This window comes from Pristiophorus japonicus, chromosome 9 (genome assembly GCF_044704955.1).
Source record: "Pristiophorus japonicus isolate sPriJap1 chromosome 9, sPriJap1.hap1, whole genome shotgun sequence".
NCBI lineage: Eukaryota > Metazoa > Chordata > Chondrichthyes > Pristiophoridae > Pristiophorus > Pristiophorus japonicus.
The window spans coordinates 82374545-82397322 of NC_091985.1; the positions used below are offsets into that span (position 1 = coordinate 82374545).

At 44.5% G+C, this 22778-nt stretch overlaps 1 protein-coding gene across 1 annotated transcript in view; it reads right to left on the bottom strand.

Moving 5' to 3' along the window:
- Window positions 1–22778, bottom strand: part of taf1a (TATA box binding protein (TBP)-associated factor, RNA polymerase I, A) — a 67874-nt gene that overhangs the window by 12181 nt on the left and 32915 nt on the right. Inside the window, exon 11 of the mRNA XM_070890975.1 lies at window positions 16988–17142. Coding sequence (XP_070747076.1) covers window positions 16988–17142 — 155 coding nt within the window. The remainder of the gene's footprint in view (window positions 1–16987; window positions 17143–22778) is intronic.

Here is a 22778-nt window from a genome sequence, read left to right on the forward strand (position 1 = left end):
TTTAGTAGTGGTGTTGTCATTCCAAAAAGGTGGTGATTAGCAGAAGAACCAAAAGGTAACGTGAGGAAAATCTTTTTTTTATGCGAGTGGTTAGGATCTGTAATGCACTGCGTGAAAGGGCGGCAGAGGCAGATTAAATTGTGGCTTTCAGAAGGGACTTTGCAATGCTACGGTGAAAGGGCGGGGGGAGTGGGACTAGGTAAAGTGCTCTTTCAGAGAACCAGCACAGGCCGAATGGCCTCCTTTTGTCCTGTAACCAGTCTATGATTCTATGTGGCGCTTTGTTAAATTAAACAGAGCAGGGGGGTTCATGTGTTTGATTCCCAGGCTATGCTGAATTGCACCTTAGCTGGGCAGTAGGTGAGGTTCATAACTGACATTAAAAGACCAGGAGGGAAGAGAAGGGAATACAAAAGGTCAGCCAGCAACATCTGTGAGAAGCACATATCTGGCTGCAATGAAGGAGCTGGTTAGTCTTTAACGCTCTCCATCTTTGAATGCTTTTAAGTTTTGTGACTTTAAATATCTTCTTTAAGAATTAGTGATAAAATGAGAGCTACTTAAAGAATGTACTCGTACATCCAATCAAAGTTTAATTATACAAGAAACTGCCAGACAATTTGCCACCAACTCACCAAATGTTTCAAATGTCAGCAATTGGCTGCGATTTAATCTTCAAAGGAGACGAAACGTATGTAGATGAAAGATGGGCTCTAGATGAGGGCCCACGGAATGCATATAACCTTTTGCTGAAATTCAAGCAGGGGTAATGACTGTATGGGTCCACAGAAGCTTAAATATCTGATACAGATACAGCTGAGAAGTGCAGGCCTTTACCCACAGGGCTTGCACAGGACATTACCACAATTTCAGTTTTTGAGACTATGATCTGAACACTTTGCTTCTCACCACTGTGATCAATTAAATCTTCCTTAGAGGTTGCGCATTTCCACCGTGGCTCTGTGGTAACACTCTTGCCAAGTTAGAAGATCATAGATTCAAGCCCGACTCCAGGGACTTGAACATATAATCTAGGCTGTCACTCCAGTGCAGTACTGAGAATCCTGCATTGTTGGAGGTACTGTCTTTTGGATTAGAAGTTAAACCGAGACCACCGCCTACCTTTCCAAAATGTAAAAGATCTCAAGGTAATATTTGGAGAAGAACAGGGGAGTTCGCCCTGCATCCTGACCAATCTTATCCCTGAAACAGATTATCTGGTCATTAACGTCATTGCTGTTTGTGGCACCTTGCTGTGCCACACTTCCTATATTGCAACAATGACTATACTTCAAAAATACTTCATTGGCTGTGAAATGCTTGGACACCTGAGGTCAGGATGAATGCTAAATAAATGCAAGTTCTTTATGTTCCAAATATTTAGTCAAACTAAATTGCAATGCCGGAAAAAGAAATACCAGGTGCTACCATTTTATAACATATACTATCTCCAACGTAAAACGAATCCAACTGCGTAACAACCGGACAGCTCAGTTTATTTTAGATTATATTGAAGTGGAGGATGCCCTCTATTTCTCAAAGTTGAAATGTCTGAGAATTATTTTTAGATGGCGGATTTTCAAATGGCAAATTTTTAAATTCTCATTTCACATGATTGTAGATCAAGCATTTGCACCAAATGCAACAAAGAAAGATTTATACATTTGTCAACTCCTTACAATGTTTCTTCCACTGCACTGTGTACATTGATAAACCACAGAAGTATACTTTAATGCAGCATCTGTGGTGTTAAGTACTATCTGGAAATCATTTCATCATCATAGGCAGTCCCTCGGAATCAAGGAAGACTTACTTCCACTCCTAAAGTGAGTTCTTTGGAGAGCCACAGACCCAGTCAGACCAGGGTCTCCCAGGTGTCAGTGGTGATGTCGCACTTCACCAGGGTGGCTTTGAGGGTGTCCTTTTAATGTTTCCGCTGCCCACCTTTGGCTCGTTTGCCATGAAGGAGCTCCACATAGAGCAGTTGCTTAGGGAGTCTCGTGTCTGGCAAGCGAACTAAGTGGCCTGCCCAGCGAAGCTGATCAAGTGTGGTTAGTGCTTCAATGCTGGGGATACTGACATTGGTGCATCTGTCCTCCCAGCGGATTTGCAGGATCTTGTGGAGACATCATTGGTGATATATCTCCAGCGACTTGATGTGTCTTCTGTAAGTCGTCCATGCCTCTGATCCATACAGGAGGGCGGGTATTACGACAGCCATATAGACCATGAGCTTGGTGGTAGACTTGAGGGCCTGGTCTTCGAACACTCTTTTCCTCAGGGGGCCAAAGGTTGCACTGGCGCACTGGAGGAGACGTTGAATCTCTGCATCAATGTCTGCCTTTGTTGACAAGAGGCTCCCGAGGTATTGGAAGATATCACCTCAAATCACATGGCATTAAAATAGTGGATCAAAAAGGAGAAACATTCAACAATGTCAGGTTGAGTGACAAAGCCAAAAAAAAAACACCGTAAACTTTTCTGAAGTAAGAATTGATAATAAAGCAGTCAACTGACTGCCAGTTTGTCTTATGGTGTCACATTATTAACCTATTGTTTCAGATTCAACTTTAGCAGCCAGCCACTCAAGGTTAATTGGCTTTACTAAAAGCTGGAAGTATGAAGGTCTAAAAGCAGAAGTTCAAATATGCCAATTGATTAAGACAGATAGGAGTGGTGAACAATTTTTGTTTCAGACTAGAGGGAAGTATACAGTCCCCAGGGGTTGATGTTAGGACCACTGCTCTTTTTGATATACATTAATGACCTGGACTTGGGTATACAGGGCATCATCTCAAAGTTTGCAGATGATAGGAAACTTGGAAATGTAGTAAACAATGCAGAGGATAGTAACAGACTTCAGGAGGATATATGGGTGGATACATGGCAGATTAAATTTAACAAAGAAGTGTGAAGTCATGGCTTTTGGTAGGAAGAATGAGGAAAGGCAATATGAACTAAATGGTGCAATTTTAAAGGGGGTGCAGGAACAGAGACCTGGTGGTGTCTGTACACAAATTACTGAAGGTGGCAAGACAAGTTGAGAAGTCTGTTAAAAAGCATACAGGATCCTTGGCTTTATAATCAAAGGCAGAGAGCACAGCAACTTATATTTATACAGCATCTTTAACACAGTAAAATGTCCTCCCAAGGTGCTTCACAGGAGCGTTATCAAAGAAAATTTGACACCAAGCGACATAAGGAAATATTAGGACAGAAAGGTAGGTTTTAAGGAGTGTCTTAAAGGAGGAAAGAGAGCTAGAGAGGCGGAGAGGATTAGGAAGGAATTCCAGAGCTTAGGGCCTCGGCAACTGTATGCACAGCCACCAATGGTGAAGCAATTAAAATTGGGGATATGCAAGAGGCCAGAATTGGAGGAGCGCAGATATCTCTGAGGGTTGTAGGGCAGGAGGAGATGACAAAGATATGGAGGGGAGGGGCCATAGAGGGATTTGAAAACCAAGGATGAGGATTTTAAAATCGAGACATTGCTTAACAGGGATGCAGGGGTGATGGGTGAACAGGACTTGGTACAAGTTGGTACATGGGCAGCAGAATTATGCAGCAGAGTTTTGGATGACCTCAAGTTTACAAAAGCAAGGAAATTACGCTAAACCTTTATAAATCCCTGGTTAGGCACCCCGCTGGAAGAGTGTGTCCAATTCCGGGCACCACATTTAAGGAAGGGTGTCAAGGCCTTAGAGGAGATTTACTAGAATGGTACCGGGGATGCGGGACTTCCGTTATGTGGAGATGCAAGAGAAACTAGGGTTGTTTTTAAAAGCAGGGAAAGTTAGGGGAAGATTGAATAGAGTTGTACAAAATCATGGAGGGCTGTGATGGAATAAATAAGGAGCAACTGTTTCCAATGACATAAGGGACAGTAACCAAAGGGTACAGATTTAAGGGACCAGAGGCAAGATGAGGATTGTTTTTAATGCAGCAAATGATGATCTGGAATGCATTGCCTGAAAGGGTGGTGGAAGCCCTTTCAAAAAAGAGAATTAGATAAATACTTGAAGTGGAAAAATTTGCAGTGCTGTGGGGAAAGAGAGTGGGACTAATTTGACAACTCTTTTATGAAGAGCCAGCACAGGCATGATGGACCAAATGGCCCTCTCTTATGTGCTGTATTATTCCATGCCATCCCACAGTGTCTACTTTTCCTTTTTAAAATATCTCTCCCATTTCAAGTGCTTGCCTAGAATCGTACTAAAAAAATATGCAAGAGAGTGCAAATACATTTTATAAATTACACAAATTGTACATCACTCATCCAAGTAGCAGACAAAAGCAATGTCTGTGCTCTTTGGGATATTTTGAAGAGTATTTATTAGTGATGTCAAACTCTGATGCGATAAATTACAGTTAATTCCAGGTAAAACCTGCCAATTCGCTCACATCTGGTGTGGTGTGGTGTGGCTAAAATGTCTCAGTGTAAGATGTATGCTCACTAAAAGCAGAGAAGTCAATATTCAAGATAAGGATAACTTTGCTGCTGACAGACAAGTTGGTATTTATTTGTCTGCTACGTCAGAGTACAGCTGTACAAATGCACACATCTCCCATACTGCATATGCCTCCTGCACAAATAAAACTGGATATATGTACTAGAATCAACTTTTACACAAAAGGTAGAATTTTCTAACTTCAGAGACACGCATCAGAAATACAGACACAGGATTTTCAGACCATTTAAATCAACTGTCAGCAAACCACGGGCACCTCGCATCCACAATTGCAACATGCACTGCCTCCCAACGAATAGTACAAACATCAGAAAATGCCCCCCAGGACATACTGTGGAAGGGTTTCCACTGCAGCGAGTTCGGACCCGCTGTGCTGCGGTTTACTAAATGGATTCAGTAATACAACAAAAACTCATAAGGTGTTTGTTTTAAAATTCTACTTCGACTTAAAATCGATTGAAATCTGTAAATTATAGATTAAATCTGCTACTTGTCTCCTGCTGCTGCACACTATTCCAGAACACTTTTAATCTGATCAATCAGCAGCTGTAGAGCTTGAGGAACCAGCACTTCATCCATTCATGCATTACAAAAACTGCAGTTTGGTGTTATTCCTACCAAGGATCCTATAGCTAATATTGCTATTATGCAGTGTGCTGGAGGAATGGGGATTGCATCCTAGAAGTAATAAATGAATTCAGACGTCAAATATCACTATCAAATAATAGCAATGAAACATTCTAGCGAGAGTGCTCTCCGTTTGTTTGTGGGAAATTAAATTTTACAGTTGTTTTGAATTACCCTCCTTTTCCTTAATTTTCAACATTTATATCCCACAATTTTTCTATCCCCAGTGCCGTGGATGCTTTTTAATTTTAAATGGGGTTAATTACATTGCTTTGGCCTTTGACTTAGAGAAAAAGACTTGCATTTATATAGTGCCTTTCATGACCACTGGATGTCCCAAAGCGCTTTACAGCCAATGAAGTACTTTTGAAGTGCAGTCACTGTTGTAATGTAGGAAACACGGCAGTCAATATGCCCACAGCAAGCTCCCACAAATAGCAATGTAATAATGACCAGATAATCTGTTGGTGATGTTGGTTGATGGATAAATATTGGCCAGGACACCAGGAATAACTCCCCTGCTTTTCGATATAGTGCCATGGAATCTTTTACATCCACCCGAGAGAGCAGACGACGTCTCATCCGTAAGACAGCATCTCCGACAGTGCAGCGCTCCATCAGCACTGCAGTGGAGTGTCAGCCTAGATTTTTGCGCACAAGTCCCTGGAGTTGTATTTGAACCCACAACCTTCTGATTCAGAGGTGAGGGTGCTACCAACTGAGCCTGCCTTTTTGTTTCCCAGGTCCTTGGCTAATGTAACTCAGTCGCTCTAAAGCAGCTATGACTGGTCTTATTTTCCACCAGTCCACAAATTATGTTCTATTTATCCATATGTCAGTCTGCTTCATTGGTGGCCCTCTCATCTTGGAGTCACAAGGTTGTGGATTCAAGTCCCACTCTAGGACTTGAGGACATCATCTAGGCTGAACCTTCAGCGCAATACAGAGGGAGTGCTATATTGTCAGAGGTGCCATCTTGCAGATGAGACTTTAAACTGAGATTCTGTCTGCTTGTTCAGGTAAAACTAAAAAAGATTCCATGACAACTATTTGAAAATTCATCTGGGGTTCTGGCTAACATTTATTACTTAATGCACAACATCAAAACAGATTAACTTGCCATTATCTCATTTTTGTTTGTGGAACCTTGCTGTGGGCAAATTGGTTGCCATATCTACCGACACAAAAGTGACTGCACTTAGATAGTAATTCATTGATGGTTAAGTGCTTTGGAGTGCCCAGAGGATGTGACACGCACTGTGTCAATTTATGCTCTTTCTTCTAATTATACAATATAAATGAGCAATGTTTTTAAGAACTGATTACTTATTGTGCATGTTTCAGGAGACTTTCCACAGTAGCAACTGATACAGGGGTGAAGAAGTTAGGATATACTTTCACCTACAGGCTGAGCACACTAAGATAAGAGAAAAACCACTTGCGTTCAAGATACTAGCGTCTCATTGAGAAGCAGTGTGTTTGTATATTAGGACAGCTGGTGCGGGGTTTCCACTTTGGGCACAAATCGTGCTTGAAATTGCACTAGTTTTCCAAATTAACTTATGGTTCAAGCTTTTGTCCAAATTAATTTGCATAATCACAAACATAAAGGGCCGTAAATTGCAGCCTCTCCAGGTGCGTACGATGTGCACACGTGCCCGAAGAGGCCCCGCAAGTTCCGGGTTTAGTGTGCAAAGCGCATGCGTCTAAACCCGGCACTTGCGATCTGTCAAAATTGTGTCCACAGGAAAAGGGCTTTCGCAGGCGGATATTTGGGCTATTTGCCTAACTCTTGCCCAGCGAATGTTCTTAAAAGACTTACGCCTGGTAAAAGCAGATGCAAGGCCTGCTTTTACCAGCGCAAGAGTTTTAAAAGATGGAAAACTTAAATTTTATCACTAATTTTTCTATTAAAAACCGTGTCCATTAAGGCAAGTTTATTTTTAACCCTATTAAAACATTTTTAAAAATTACAAAAAAATAAAAACATTTCTGAAACATTTAATTTAATTTCAATTAATTTTAAATATGCGAGGTGTTTTTATTTTAATTTATTGTGTTGTGTTTGTGTTTTTGGGGGTATTCTCATTGATAGTAATGGGAGCTTGTACAAACGGAACGATCAATGAGAATCCTCTATGTTCATTGGTGGTCCAGGCCCACGTAATCCCAGGATGCACCTATGCTCCCAGGATGCGTGGGCCTCTGTGCTGGGCTGCATATCTAGGCTTTGGCCCGGAAGTGTTCGTTCCTCCGGGACTGCCAGGTACTCGCGTTAAAAAAAACATTTGGTCGGAGGCATTCGCCTGGGGGAAGCCTCCAAATGCAATCTTTGGCCCAAAACCTTCCAGAACCAGCTCAATCGGTCAACGCAGTAGAATGTAATTTTTTTCTCCCATTGCATTAAAAACATATTCATTGATGTATTTAAAAGTGGTAAGCTGCAGTTTTTAAAAAAATATCCTGGGATGTGGGCATGGCTGGCAAGGGCAGCATTTATTGCCCATCTCTAATTGCCCTCGAGAAGGTATTGGTGAACTGCTTTGTCCAACTGCTGCAGTCCGTGTGGTGAAGGTACTCCTACAGTGCTGTTAAAGAGGGAGCTCCAGCATTTTGACCCAGTGGCAATAAAGGAGCACCGATATATTTCCAATTGAACGACTGTGTCCCACCTGTAACAGGGACTATGCTTCTCGTATTAGACTGTTCAGCCACCCAAGGACTCATTGTTAGAATGGAAGCAAGTCTTCCTCAATTCTGAGGGACTGCCTATGATGATGATTTCCAAGTCAGGATGGTGAGTAATATGGAAGGGAACTTGCAGGTGATTGTGTTCCCATGCGTCTGCTGGTCTTATCCTTCTATTGCTCCCACATTACAACAGTGATTACACTCCAAAAGTACTCTGGCTGTAAAGCGCTTCGAGACGTCCAGTGGTCATGAAAAGCGCTATATAAATTCAAATCTTTCTTTCAGGTGGTAGAAGTCGCGGGTTTGGGAGGTGCTGCCAAAAAAGCCTTGGCAAGTTGCTGCAGTGCATCTTGTAGATGGTACACACTACAGCCATGGTGCGTTTGTGGTGGAGTGAGTGAATGTTTAAGATAGTGGGTAGGGTGCCGATCAAGTGGGCTGCTTTGTCCTAGATGGTGTCGAGCTTCTCGAGTGATGTTGGAGCCGCACTCATCCAGGCAGTGGAGAGTATTCCATCACACTTTTGACGTGTGTCTTGTAGATGGTGGAAAGGCTTTGGGGAGTCAGGAGGCGAGACACTCGCCACAGAATACTCAGCCTCTGACCTGTTCTTGTAGTCACATCATTTATGCGGCCGGTCCAGTTAAGTTTCAGGTCAATGGTGACCCCCAGATTGTTGATGGTAGATGGTGGGGATTCGATGATAAGGGGCAGTGGTTAGACTCTCTTGCTGGAGATAGTCATTGCCTGGCACTTGTGTGGTGCAAATGTTACATGCCATTATCAGCCCAAGCCTGAATGTTGCCCAGGTCTTGCTGCATGCAGGGCATGGACTGCTTCATTATGTATGGTGTTGCAAATGGAACTGAACACTGAAATCATCAACGAACATACCCACTTCTGACCTTATGATGAAGGGAAGGTCATTGATGAAGTAGCTAAAGTTGATTGGGCCTAGGGCACTGTCCTGAAGAATTCCTGCAGCAATGTCCTGGGGCTGGGATGATTGACCTCCAGCAACCACAACCATTTTTCCTTGTGTTACATATGACTCCAGCCAGTGGAGAGTTCTCACCCTGATTCCCATTGACTTCAATTTTACTAGGGCTCCTTGATGCCACACTCAGTCAAATACTGCCATGATGTCAAGGACAGTCACTCGCACCTCACCTCTGGAATTCAGCTCTTTGATCCATGTTTGGACCAAGGCTGTAATGAGGTCTGGAGCCGAGTAGTCCTGGCGGAACCCAAACTGAGCATTGGTGAGCAGGTTATTGGTGACTAAGTGCCGTTTGATAGCACGGTCTGAAAGGTAGTTTTATTAATACAGCGGAACATGGGTTTATCATTAAAAAAATAAGCATTTATTTAATAAGCCTCTAAGTCCACCAGCTGTGAACAACCCGATTTAAAATCACTGAAAATGATTTTAAATAGACTATACTGAACCATTTACTAATTTCTTTTGTGTACATTAATCACGTTTGGTAAATTAAATATTTAACGCTTAAAAACTTTTAAAACGTGATTTTGCACCTAAAAAAAAAGCACTGGCTTAATTTTACAAGCCTCCTTAAACAGTCGCAAATGACAGAAATTCGCCATGGTGATTAATTCGATCTAGGGGTGTGGCCAGTATTGTGGTCGGGGTCAGCTTGTGAAAAACCAGTGAAAAAAATTAATTTACGCTGGATGTAACTTGCATTTAAAAGTTCGCACTCTTTTACGTTGGTTTGGCCAATTTCCGGCAAATTGCCCAGCAAAACTCGAGGGCCCAATGCTTTCTCTAAAACAGTGACTACTAACTAAAATAGACAATATTAGCGTGAAAGGTATTTCACAGGTAAAAAAGAGCAAAAAAGTTCAGGGATGAGTAAAGGCCATTCAACCTATCAAATCTCTCATCAAAACATGAAACCCCCCTCCCAATATTTTTGCCATTATTATTTAACAAATTCCTCAAAACATTTATTACTCCATATAAATAAGTTCTTTGGATATCCGCTTTAAATTTGCTTTTCACAAATTACCATTTAGATTGGAACATGTTCTGTATAGTAGACCAATATATTATACACATGTACAAATTATTGAACGTTTTAAGTTTAAAAAGAAAACCTGAGCTGTTAAAATAATGTAATTGATGGAGAGCCATTCCTGGATCTGGGGCTCAGTCAGGGTTTCACTCACGGTCACAGATTTTGCCTCCACTCTAATCACCCAGCTGCACATTCCTACCTCAGAGCCTGACACTCATTGCACAATGGTGTACGTGGGCAGATGGGACCATTTCTGCCGCTAGGGAGTGCAGAAGTCAGAGGGCTTCCTCCAATTATTGGGTTGGCTTGTCTCATCACCATCTTAGGGACAGCAATTTGAAAGAATAATCCGGGGTGGGGGGAAATTCCGAATAAACGAATAAAGTTTGGGTTATTCATTAAGCAGCTTTAAAATATTAAGACCTTTAAACTCCAACAAGTACATCAAATCAGAAAAAAAAAACCTGATGCCAATGCCTGCATATTTCATACTGTGCATTTAAAAAAAAAAGTTAACCTCAGAAGGGAGAGGGGTAAGTCAGCATTTCATTAATATGTACAATTGTTTTTGTACACAATACCACCGTTTCAATTTTTTGAAATTTTCCTTTAAAAACTCAGAACAATTCCTAGAATCATAGCACGATATAGCACAGGAGGCCCTTCAGCCCATTGTGCCTGTGCCGGCTCTTTGGTAGAGCTTAGCCAATTAGTGAGTTGGTAACACCGCAGGTAAAAGGTTACACAAGCAGATAGGGAATGGGTGACCATCAGGCAGAGCAGTGGAAGGAAGGTAGTGCAGGGGTCCCCTTCGGTCATCTCCCTCCAAAACAGATACACCATTTTGGATACTGTTGGGGGAGATGATTCATCAGGGGAAGGCAGCAGCAGCCGCCAAGTTCATGGCACCGTGGGTAGCTCTGCTGCACAGGAGGGCAGGAAAAAGAGTGGGAGAGTTATAGTGATAGGGGATTCTATTGTATTCTATTGCATGGCAGATGCAGTATAATGTAGATAAATGTGAGGTTATCCACTTTGGGGGCAAAAACACGAAGGCAGAATATTATCTGAACGGCGGCAGATTAAGAAAAAGGGAGGTGCAACGAGACATGGGTGTCATGGTACATCAGTCATTGAAAGTTGGCATGAAGGTACAGCAGGCGGTGAAGAATGCAAATGGTATATTGGCCTTCATAGCTAGGGGTTTTGAGTATAGGAGCAGGGAGGTCTTACTGCAGTTGTACATGGCCTTGGTGAAGCCTCACCTGGAATATTTTGTTCAGTTTTGGTCTCCTAATCTGAGAAAGTACATTCTCGCTATTGAGTGAGTGCAGCGAAGGTTCACCAGACTGACTCCAGGGATGGCTGGACTGACATATGAGGAGAGACTGGATCGACTGGGCCTTTATTCACTGGAGTTTAGAAGGATGAGAAGGGATCTCATAGAAACATAAGATTCTAATGGGACTAGACAGGTTAGATGAGGGAAGAATGTTCCCGATGTTTGGGAAGTCTAGAACCAGGGGACATAGTCCAAGGATAAGGGGTAAGCCATTTAGGACTGAGATGAGGAGAAACTTATTCACTCAGAGAGTTGTTAACCTGTGGAATTCCCGACCGCAGACAGTTGTTGATGCCAGTTCATTGGATATATTCAAGAGGGAGTTAGATATGGTCCTTACGGCTAAAGGGATCAAGGGGTATTGAGAGAAAACAGGAAAGGGGTACTGAGGTGAATGATCAGCCATGATCGAATTGAATGGTGGTGCAGGCTCGAAGGGCCGAATGGCCTACACCTGCACCAATTTTCTATGTTTCTATGTAAGGGGTCAGATAGGCATTCCTACAGCCGCAAACGAGACTCCAGGATGGTATGTTGCCTCCCTGGTGCAAGGGTCAATGATGTCTTGGAGCGGTTGTAGCGCATTCTGGAGAGGAAGGGGGAACAGCCAGCTGTGGTGGTGCATATAGGTATCAACGATATAGGTTAAAAACAGGATGAGGTCCTACAAGCTGAATTTAGGGAGCTAGGAGTTAAATTAAAAATGTAGGACCTCAAAGGTAGTAATCTCAGAATTGCTACCAATGCCATGTGCTAGTCAGAGTAGGAATTGCAGCATAGTTCAGATGAATACATGGCTTGAGGAATGGTGCAATGAGGAGGGATTGAAATTCCTGGGGCACTGGAACCGGTTCTGGGGGAGGTGGGACCAGTACAAACCGGACGGTTGAACCTGGGCAGGACCGGAACCGATGTCCGAGGGGGAGTGTCTGCTAGTGCTGTTGGGGAGGGGTTAAACTAATATGGCAGAGGGAAATAAAAAGGGGGCAGAAGCAAAAGGTAGGAAGGAGAAAAGCAAGAGTGGAGGGTAGAGAAATCAAGGGCAAAAATCAAAAAGGGCCACATTACAACATAATTCTAAAGGACAGAGTGTTAAAAAAAACAAGCTTGAAGGCTCTGAGTCTCAATGCGAGGAGCATTTGTAATAAAGTGGACGAATTAACTGCGCAAATAGCTGTTAACGGGTATGATGTAATTGGGATTACGGAGACATGGCTCCAGGGTAACCAAGGCTGGGAACTCAACATCCAGGGGTATTCAATATTCAGGAAGGATAAACAGGAAGGAAAAGGAGGTGGGGTAGCGTTAATGGTTAAAGAGGAGGTTAACGCAATAATAAGGAAGGACATTAGCTTGGATGATGTGGAATCTATATGGGTAGAGCTGCGAAACACCAAAGGGCAGAAAACGTTAGTGGGAGTTGTGTACAGACCATGAAACAGTAGTAGGGAGGTTGGGAATGGCATCAAACAGGAAATTAGGGACACGTGCAATAAGGGTACAGCAGTTATCATGGGTGACTTTAACCTACATATTGATTGGGCTGGGCTAACCAAACTGGTAGCAATATGGTGGAGGAGGATTTCCTGGAGTGTATAAGGAATGGTTTTCCAGACCAATATGCCGAGGAACCAACTAGAGAGCAGGCCATCCTAGACTGGGTCTTGTGTAACGAGAGAGGATTAATTAGCAATCTGGACATGTGTGGCCCCTTGGGGAAGAGTGACCATAATATGATAGAATTCTTCATTAAGATGGAGAGCGACAGTTAATTCAGAGACTAGGGTCCTGAACTTAAAGAAAGGAAACTTTGATGGTATGAGGCGTGATTTGGCTAGTATAGACTGGCGAATGATACTTAAAGGGTTGACGGTGGATAAGCAATGGCAGACATTTAAAGATCACATGGATGAATTACAACAATTGTACATCCCTATCTGGAGTAAAAATAAAACAGGGAAGGTGGCTCAACCGTGGCTAACAAGGGAAATTAGGGAAAGTGTTAAATCCAAGGAAGAGGCATATAAATTGGCCAGAAAAAGCAGCAAACCTGAAGACTGGGAGAAATTTAGAATTCAGCAGAGGAGGACGCCGGGTTTAATTAGGAGGGGGGAAGTAGAGTATGAGAGTAAGCTTGCAGGGAACATAAAAACTGACTGCAAAAGCTTCTATAGATATGTGAACAGAAAAAGATTACTGAAGACTAATGTAGGTCCCTTGCAGTCAGAATCAGGTGAATTCATAATGGGGAACAAGGAAATGGCAGACCAATTGAACAAATACTTTGGTTCTGTCTTCACTAAGGAAGACGCGTATAAGCTCCCAAAAATACTGGGGGACTGAGCATCTAGCGAGAAGAAACGGAGGGAAATCCTTATTAGTCAGGAAATGGTGTTAGGGAAACTGATGGGACTGAAGGCTGATAAATCCCCTGGACCTGATAGTTTGCATCCCAGAGTACTTAAGGAAGTGGCTCTAGTAGATGCATTGTGGTCATTTTCAAAAATTCCATGGACTCTGAATCAATACCTATAGATTGGAAGGTAGCTAATGTAACCCCACTTTTTAAAAAAAGGAGAGAAAGCAGGGAATTATAGACTAGTTAGCCTGACATTGGTGGTGGGGAAAATGCGGGAATCAATTATTAAAGATGTAATAGCAGCGCATTTGGAAAGCAGTGACGGGATCGGTCCAAGTCAGCATGGATTTATGAAAGGGAAATCATGCTTGACAAATCTGAGTTTTTTGAGGATGTAACTAGTAGAGTGGATAAGAGAACCAGTGGATGTGGTGTATTTGGACTTTCAAAAGGCGTTTGGCAAGGTCCCACACAAGAGATTAGTGTGCAAAATTAAGGCACATGGTATTGGGGATAATGTATTGACGTGGATAGAGAACTGGTTGGCAGACAGGAAGCAAAGAGTCGGAATAAACGGGTCCTTTTCAGAATGGCAGGCAGTGACTAGTGGGGTGCCACAAGGTTCAGTGCTGGGTCCCCAGCTATTTACAATATACATTAATGATTTAGACGAAGGAATTGAATGTAATATCTCCAAGTTTGCAGATGACACTAAGCTGGGTGGCAGTGTGTGCTGTGAGGAGGATGCCAAGAGGCTGCAGGGTGACTTGGACAGGTTAGGTGAATGGGCAAATGCATGGCAGGTGCAGTATAATGTGGAGTTATCCACTTTGGTGGCAAAAACAGGAAGGCATATTATTATCTGAATGGTGACAGATTAGGAAAAGGGGAGATACAACGAGACCTGGGTGTCATGGTGCATCAGTCATTGAAGGTAGGCATGCAGGAACCGCAGGCAGTAAAGAAAGCAAATGGCATGCTGGCCTTCACAGCGAGGGGATTTGAGTATAGGAGCAGGGAGGTCTTGCTGCAGTTGTACAGGGCCTTGGTGAGACCACACCTCGAGTATTGTGTGCAGTTTTGGTCTCCTAATCTGAGGAAGGACATGCTTGCCATTGAGGGAGTGCAGCAGAGGTTCACCAGACTGATTCCCAGGATGGCAGGACTGACATATGAAGAAAGACTGGATCAACTGGGCTTGTATTCACTGGAATTTAGAAGAATGAGAGGGGATCTCATAGAAACATATAAAATTATGACAGGACTGGATAAGTTAGATGAAGGAAAAATGTTCCCGATGTTGGGGAAGTCCAGAACCAGGGGTCACAGTCTCAGGATAATGGTTAAGCCATATAGGACAGAAACGAGGAGAAACTTTTTCACCCAAAGTGGTAAACCTGTGGAATTCTCTGGTGGAATTCAAAGTTGTTGAGCCCAGTTCGTTGGACATATTCAAGAGGGAGTTAGGTGTGGCCCTTACGGCTAAGGGGATCAGGGGGTATGGCGAGAAGGCGGGAGTGGGGCACTGAAGTTGCATGATCAGCTTGAATGGCGTTGCAGGCTCGAAGGGCCAAATGGCCTGCTCCTGCCCCTATTTTCTATGATTCTCTGAATTCCACTCCCCATTCTTTCTCCATAGCACTATAATATTTTTCCCTTCAAGTATATATCAAATTCTCTTTTGAATGTTACTGCAGGTATTGAATCTTCGCCCAGCACCCTTTCAGGCAGTGCAATGCATTCCAAAACAAAAAAAAGTTTCATGTCGCCTCTGGTAATTTTGCCAGACACCTTAAATCTGTGTCCTTTGGTTACAGACCCTTCTGTAACTGCAAACAGTTTCTCCTTATTTATTCTATCAAAACCATTCATGAGTTTGAACACCTCTATCAAATCTCCTTTTGACCTTCTCTGCTCCAAGGAGAACTACCCCAGCTTTTCCAGTCTCTCCACATAAGTGAAGTCGCTCATCTCTGGTACCATTCTAGTAAATCTCTTCTGCATTCTCTCCAAGGCCTTGACATTCTTCCTAAAGTGTGGTGCCCAGAATTGAACACAATACTTCAGCTGTGACCTAACCAATGTTTTATAAAGGTTTAGCATAACTTCCTTGCTTTTGTACTCTTATGCCTCTATTTATGTGGGAAAATGTGAGGTTATCCACTTTGGCAGAAATAATAAAGCAAATTAAAATTTAAATGGGGAAAAATTGCAAAGTGCTGCAGTAGAGAGAGACCCAGGGTCCTTGTGCATGAAACACAAAAAGTTAGTATGCAGGTACAGCAAGTAATCAGGAAGGCAAATGGAATGCTGGCCTTTATTGCAAGGGGGATAGAGTATAAAAAGAGAAGTCCTACTACAACTGTACAGGATATTGGTGAGGCCACACCTGGAGTACTGCGTACAGTTTTGGTCTCCATATTTAAGGAAGGATATACTTGCATTGGAGGCTGTTCAGAGAAGGTTCACTAGGTTGATTCCGGAGATGAGGGGTTGACTTATGAAGATAGGTTGAGTAGGTTGGGTCTATACACATTGGAGTTCAGAAGAATGAGAGGTGATCTTATTGAAACATAAAAGATAATGAGGGGGCTTGTCAAGGTGCATGCAGAGAGGATATTTCCACTCAGTGGAAACTAAAACTAGGGGACACAGTCTCAGAATAAGGGGCCGCCCATTTAAAACTGAGATGAGGAGAAATTTCTTCTCTCAGAGGGTTGTAAATCTATGGAATTCTCTGCCCCAGAGAGCTGTGGAGGCTGGGTCATTGAATATATTTAAGGTGGAGATAGACAGATTTGAGCGATAAAGAAGTAAAGGGTTATGGGGAGCAGACAGGGAAGTGGAGCTGAGTCCATGATCAGATCAGCCATGATCTTATTGAATGGCAGAGCAGGCTCAATGGCCAAATGGCCTACTCCTGCTATTTCCTATGTTGTGTTTATAAAGCCAAGGATCCCATATGCCTTCTCAACTTCCTTTGCTACTTTCAAAGATTTGTTACATACATCCTCAGGTCTCTATGACTGCACCCCTTTAAAATGGTACCATTTAGTTCATATCGTCCTGCCGCATTTTTTCTCCCAAAATGAATCAGTCTATGTCCTCCTGAAGTATGTTACTATCCTCCCTCATTGCTTATTGCATTTCCGAGTTCCGTATCATGTGCAAACATTGAAATCATGCCCTGTATATCCAAGTCCAGGTCATTAATATAGATCAAATGGAGCAGTGGTCCTAATAACGACCCTGGGAATCACTACTGTACACTTCCCTCCAGTCAACAAAGAACCGTTCACCACTAATCTCCCTTAGCCAATTTTTTATCCATGTTGCCACTGCCCCTTTAATCCCATGGGCTTTAATTTTGCTAGCAAGTCTATTATGTGGTACTTTGTCAAACGCCTTTTGAAAGTCCATACACACAACACTGGCCTAACAGTGAGATTTTTTGATTTACCTTTCCCCATTAGGATTCCTGCAATGACTGCTTTCCGACAAGCATAGTTCTCATTTTCTTCAAAATTCTTATGTGCTCGATATTCACTGAAATGAAATGCAGGCCACCAATCTTGTCGTGACTCCCATTGCTCTTTGATCCAGTCTGAGTGAGCCCTAAAGGGAAAGGAAATAATTGCACCTTAAAATGCGATCAAAAAATTAGAAAGTTTAAATTGTTTATCAAGCTCCAGTGTTTATGATACTAAATTGAGACAGAAAGTCGTGGCTTCAAACCTCACTCCAGAGACTTGAGCACATAATCTAGACTGACACATTAGCACAGCGAGGTACCGTCTTTAGGATGAGATGTTAGGGCAGCTGGGGCCTTGGTTTATCAGGTGGATGTAAAAAGTCCCATGACACTATTCGAAGGAGAGCCCGAGGAGTTCTCCCAGTGTCACGGCCAACAGTTATTCCTCAACTACCACTAAAAGCGAGTAGTCATTTATCTCATTGCTCCTTACTGTGTGCAGATTAGCGGACACGTTTGTCTACATTACAATGGCTACACTTCAAAAAGGGATCTGGGATCCTTGTGCATGAAATGCAAAAAGTTAGTATGCAAGCACAGCAAGTAATCAGGAAGGCAAATGGAATGTTGGCCTTTATTGCAAGGGGGATGGAGTATAAAAGTAGGGAAATCCTGCTACAACTGTACAGGGTGTTGGTAAGACCATACCTGGAGTACTGCGTACAGTTTTGGTCTCCTTATTTAAGGAGAGATACACTTGCATTGGTGGCAGTTCAGAGAAGGTTCACGAGGTTGATTCCTGAGATGAAGGGATTGTCATATGAAGAAAGGTTGAGCAGGTTGGGCCTATACTCCTTGGAGTTTAGAAGAATGAGAGGTGATCTTATTGAAATGTATAAAATTCTGAGGGATGCAGAGAGGATGTTTCCCCTCATGGGGGAATCTAGAACTACAGGGCATAGATTCAGAATAAGGGGTCGTCCATTTAAAACAGAAATGAGGAATTTCTTCTCTCAGAGGATCGTGAATCTTTGGAACTGTCTATCCCAGAGAGCTGTGGAGGTTGGGTCATTGAATATATTTAAGGTGGAGATACAGATTTTTGAATGATAAAGGGAGTCAAGGGTTATGGGGAGCACATAGGGAAGTGGAGTTGAGGCCAGGATCAGATCAGCCATGATCTTATTGAATGGCAGAGCAGGCTCGTGGGGCAAAATGGCCTATTCCTGCTCCTGCTCCTATTTCTTATGTTCTTAAAAGTACTTCACTGTCTGAAGTCCTTGTGGATGTTCCAAGGACATGAAAGACACAATATAAATACAAGTATATATTCAAAAACACACACACATTTGGGTGTATGCTTATGCAGGTGTGTGCGTGCTCGTAATTGCATGTATTTACATGTGCGGATACGTGCGTGCATGTTCCTTTCTCAATAAATATCCCCAAAACAATTGGCGGCTTAATGTATTTGAATAACTGCTAACAAAATCAAAGCAGGTGTCAGTCATGCATTTAACTGAACAGGTCGTTTCGGTTTGGATTGTAATGCTTGGCTCTTCCCTTCAAGCCAAGGAGACAATGAACTGTCTGGTCAACATTGATATTGCTTTAGGCTGGAGAGACAGATCGGAACGCAGCTGGTTTTTAAACTCCCAAGGGAAGAAATTCCAAAGAGAAAGTCAAGAGCTGACGGATGTACGGTGAGATGAGACTTCTGCCCAACAGTGACCCCCATCCTTAAACCCGAGGACAGAGTCAGTTACATAAATTGTGGTGGGCACCTACACCTGTAGTGGTACAATAGAGGTACCTTCCCCCCCCGAATCCACATGGCAGATCTGGGAGGCGTAACCTGCCTCAGGCCCCGATCGGACTAATGAAGTGAATATTTTTCTAGATCGCTCCCGAGAGGCAGATTGACAGTCAAGAGGCTGGGATTGATGACAATTTGCCTCGGCAGCTACAGGCCCTCCCAGTGGGACCTATACCTTTTCTCGCATGGTACTTTCAGGATGCAATTTCCCCTGGCCGGGAAATCTAGAACCAGATATCAGTGTCTCAGAATATCGGGTCAGCCATTTAGGATTGAGATGAGGAGAAATTTTCTCACACAGAAAGTTGCGAATCTTTGGAATTCTCTACCCCAGAAAGTTCTGGAGGCTCATTCGTTGCGTATATTCAAGACAGAGATCGAAAGATTTTTGGATACTCAGGGAATCAAGGGATATGGGGACAGTGTGGGAATGTGGAGTTGAGGAAGATCAACCACGATCTTATTGCTCAAAGGGCCAAATGGCCTAATCCTGCTCCTATTTCTTATGTTTCCAGCCTAGCCAGAGTATCCCCGGCCCTAGCCACTCGCACAAGTATTGAGAGACGGTACTTAAGACCACAATCCCGAGTGTTCTCAGACCGCAGCACTCCTATAGCCCACCCACACAATTATTCAGCAGAAGTCCAGTCCTCTCTCACTACCTCCCATGATACAGTCTCCTCCCTCCCATAATCTAACCCCAAACCCTCACCTCCCCAGCTCAACAATCTCACTCTGCCCCATCTTGTGTCTCGATTGTCCACGTTGCAGCCCTTCTTAGAGTCTCCCTTTCTGCATAGCCTGGCCTTGTCAGAGGTAAGTACAGTACGAGTAAAGGAGTGTGTGTGAAAGCCACAGCGTAGTTAGGCATACAGATGAAAGGAGACACAATACAAAAGAAAACAGAGTGAAACAGTGAGAAATGTGCACTGGGGGGGGGGGGGGGGGGGGAGAAAGAGAAGAGAGACAGAGGAGACAGAGAGAGAGGGAGACAGAGAGAGAGGGAGACAGAGAGAGAGGGAGACAGAGAGAGAGGGAGACAGAGAGAGAGGGAGACAGAGAGAGAGGGAGACAGAGAGAGAGAGAGACAGAGAGAGAGAGAGACAGAGAGAGAGAGAGACAGAGAGAGAGAGAGACAGAGAGAGAGAGAGACAGAGAGAGAGAGAGAGACGGAGGAGAGAGAGAGAGAGAGAGACAGACAGAGGAGAGAGAGAGACAGACAGAGGAGAGAGAGAGAGAGACAGACAGACAGAGACAGGAGAGAGCGAGAGAGCGAGAGAGAGAGCGAGAGAGACAGACAGAGGAGAGAGAGAGAGAGAGAGAGAGAGACAGACAGGAGAGACAGACAGAGGAGAGAGACGAGAGAGAGAGAGAGAGAGAGAGAGAGAGAGAGAGAGAGAGAGAGAGAGAGACAGACAGACAGACAGACAGAGGAGAGGAGAGAGACAGACAGAGGAGAGGAGAGAGACAGACAGAGGAGAGGAGAGAGACAGACAGAGGAGAGGAGAGAGACAGACAGAGGAGAGGAGAGAGACAGACAGAGGAGAGGAGAGAGACAGACAGAGGAGAGGAGAGAGACAGACAGAGGAGAGGAGAGAGACAGACAGAGGAGAGGAGAGAGACAGACAGAGGAGAGGAGAGAGACAGACAGAGGAGAGGAGAGAGACAGACAGAGGAGAGGAGAGAGACAGACAGAGGAGAGGAGAGAGACAGACAGAGGAGAGGAGAGAGACAGACAGAGGAGAGGAGAGAGACAGACAGAGGAGAGGAGAGAGACAGACAGAGGAGAGGAGAGAGACAGACAGAGGAGAGGAGAGAGACAGACAGAGGAGAGGAGAGAGACAGACAGAGGAGAGGAGAGAGACAGACAGAGGAGAGGAGAGAGACAGACAGAGGAGAGGAGAGAGACAGACAGAGGAGAGGAGAGAGACAGACAGAGGAGAGGAGAGAGACAGACAGAGGAGAGGAGAGAGACAGACAGAGGAGAGGAGAGAGACAGACAGAGGAGAGGAGAGAGACAGACAGAGGAGAGGAGAGAGACAGACAGAGGAGAGGAGAGAGACAGACAGAGGAGAGGAGAGAGACAGACAGAGGAGAGGAGAGAGACAGACAGAGGAGAGGAGAGAGACAGACAGAGGAGAGGAGAGAGACAGACAGAGGAGAGGAGAGAGACAGACAGAGGAGAGGAGAGAGACAGACAGAGGAGAGGAGAGAGACAGACAGAGGAGAGGAGAGAGACAGACAGAGGAGAGGAGAGAGACAGACAGAGGAGAGGAGAGAGACAGACAGAGGAGAGGAGAGAGACAGACAGAGGAGAGGAGAGAGACAGACAGAGGAGAGGAGAGAGACAGACAGAGGAGAGGAGACAGACAGAGGAGAGAGACAGACAGAGGAGAGAGACAGACAGAGGAGAGAGACAGACAGAGGAGAGAGACAGACAGAGGAGAGAGACAGACAGAGGAGAGAGGAGAGACAGACAGAGGAGAGAGACAGACAGAGGAGAGAGACAGACAGAGGAGAGAGACAGACAGAGGAGAGAGACAGACAGAGGAGAGAGACAGACAGAGGAGAGAGACAGACAGAGGAGAGAGACAGACAGAGGAGAGAGACAGACAGAGGAGAGAGACAGACAGAGAGAGGAGAGAGACAGACAGAGGAGAGAGACAGACAGAGGAGAGAGACAGACAGAGGAGAGAGACAGACAGAGGAGGAGAGAGACAGACAGAGGAGAGAGACAGACAGAGGAGAGAGACAGACAGAGGAGAGAGACAGACAGAGGAGAGAGACAGACAGAGGAGAGAGACAGACAGAGGAGAGAGACAGACAGAGGAGAGAGAGACAGACAGAGGAGAGAGAGACAGACAGAGGAGAGAGAGACAGACAGAGGAGAGAGAGACAGACAGAGGAGAGAGAGACAGACAGAGGAGAGAGAGACAGACAGAGGAGAGAGAGACAGACAGAGGAGAGAGAGACAGACAGAGGAGAGAGAGACAGACAGAGAGAGAGAGAGACAGAGGAGAGAGAGAGACAGAGGAGAGAGAGAGACAGAGGAGAGAGTGACAGACAGAGGAGAGAGAGACAGAGGAGAGAGAGACAGACAGAGGAGAGAGAGAGACAGAGGAGAGAGTAGACAGAGGAGAGAGTGACAGAGGAGAGAGTGACAGAGGAGAGAGAGACAGAGGAGAGAGTGACAGAGGAGAGAGTGACAGAGGAGAGAGTGACAGAGGAGAGAGTGACAGAGGAGAGAGTGACAGAGGAGAGAGTGACAGAGGAGAGAGTGACAGAGGAGAGAGTGACAGAGGAGAGAGTGACAGAGGAGAGAGTGACAGAGGAGAGAGTGACAGAGGAGAGAGTGACAGAGGAGAGAGTGACAGAGGAGAGAGTGACAGAGGAGAGAGTGACAGAGGAGAGAGTGACAGAGGAGAGAGTGACAGAGGAGAGAGTGACAGAGGAGAGAGTGACAGAGGAGAGAGTGACAGAGGAGAGAGTGACAGAGGAGAGAGTGACAGAGGAGAGAGTGACAGAGGAGAGAGTGACAGAGGAGAGAGTGACAGAGGAGAGAGTGACAGAGGAGAGAGTGACAGAGGAGAGAGTGACAGAGGAGAGAGTGACAGAGGAGAGAGTGACAGAGGAGAGAGTGACAGAGGAGAGAGTGACAGAGGAGAGAGTGACAGAGGAGAGAGTGACAGAGGAGAGAGTGACAGAGGAGAGAGTGACAGAGGAGAGAGTGACAGAGGAGAGAGTGACAGAGGAGAGAGTGACAGAGGAGAGAGTGACAGAGGAGAGAGTGACAGAGGAGAGAGTGACAGAGGAGAGAGTGACAGAGGAGAGAGTGACAGAGGAGAGAGTGACAGAGGAGAGAGTGACAGAGGAGAGAGTGACAGAGGAGAGAGTGACAGAGGAGAGAGTGACAGAGGAGAGAGTGACAGAGGAGAGAGTGACAGAGGAGAGAGTGACAGAGGA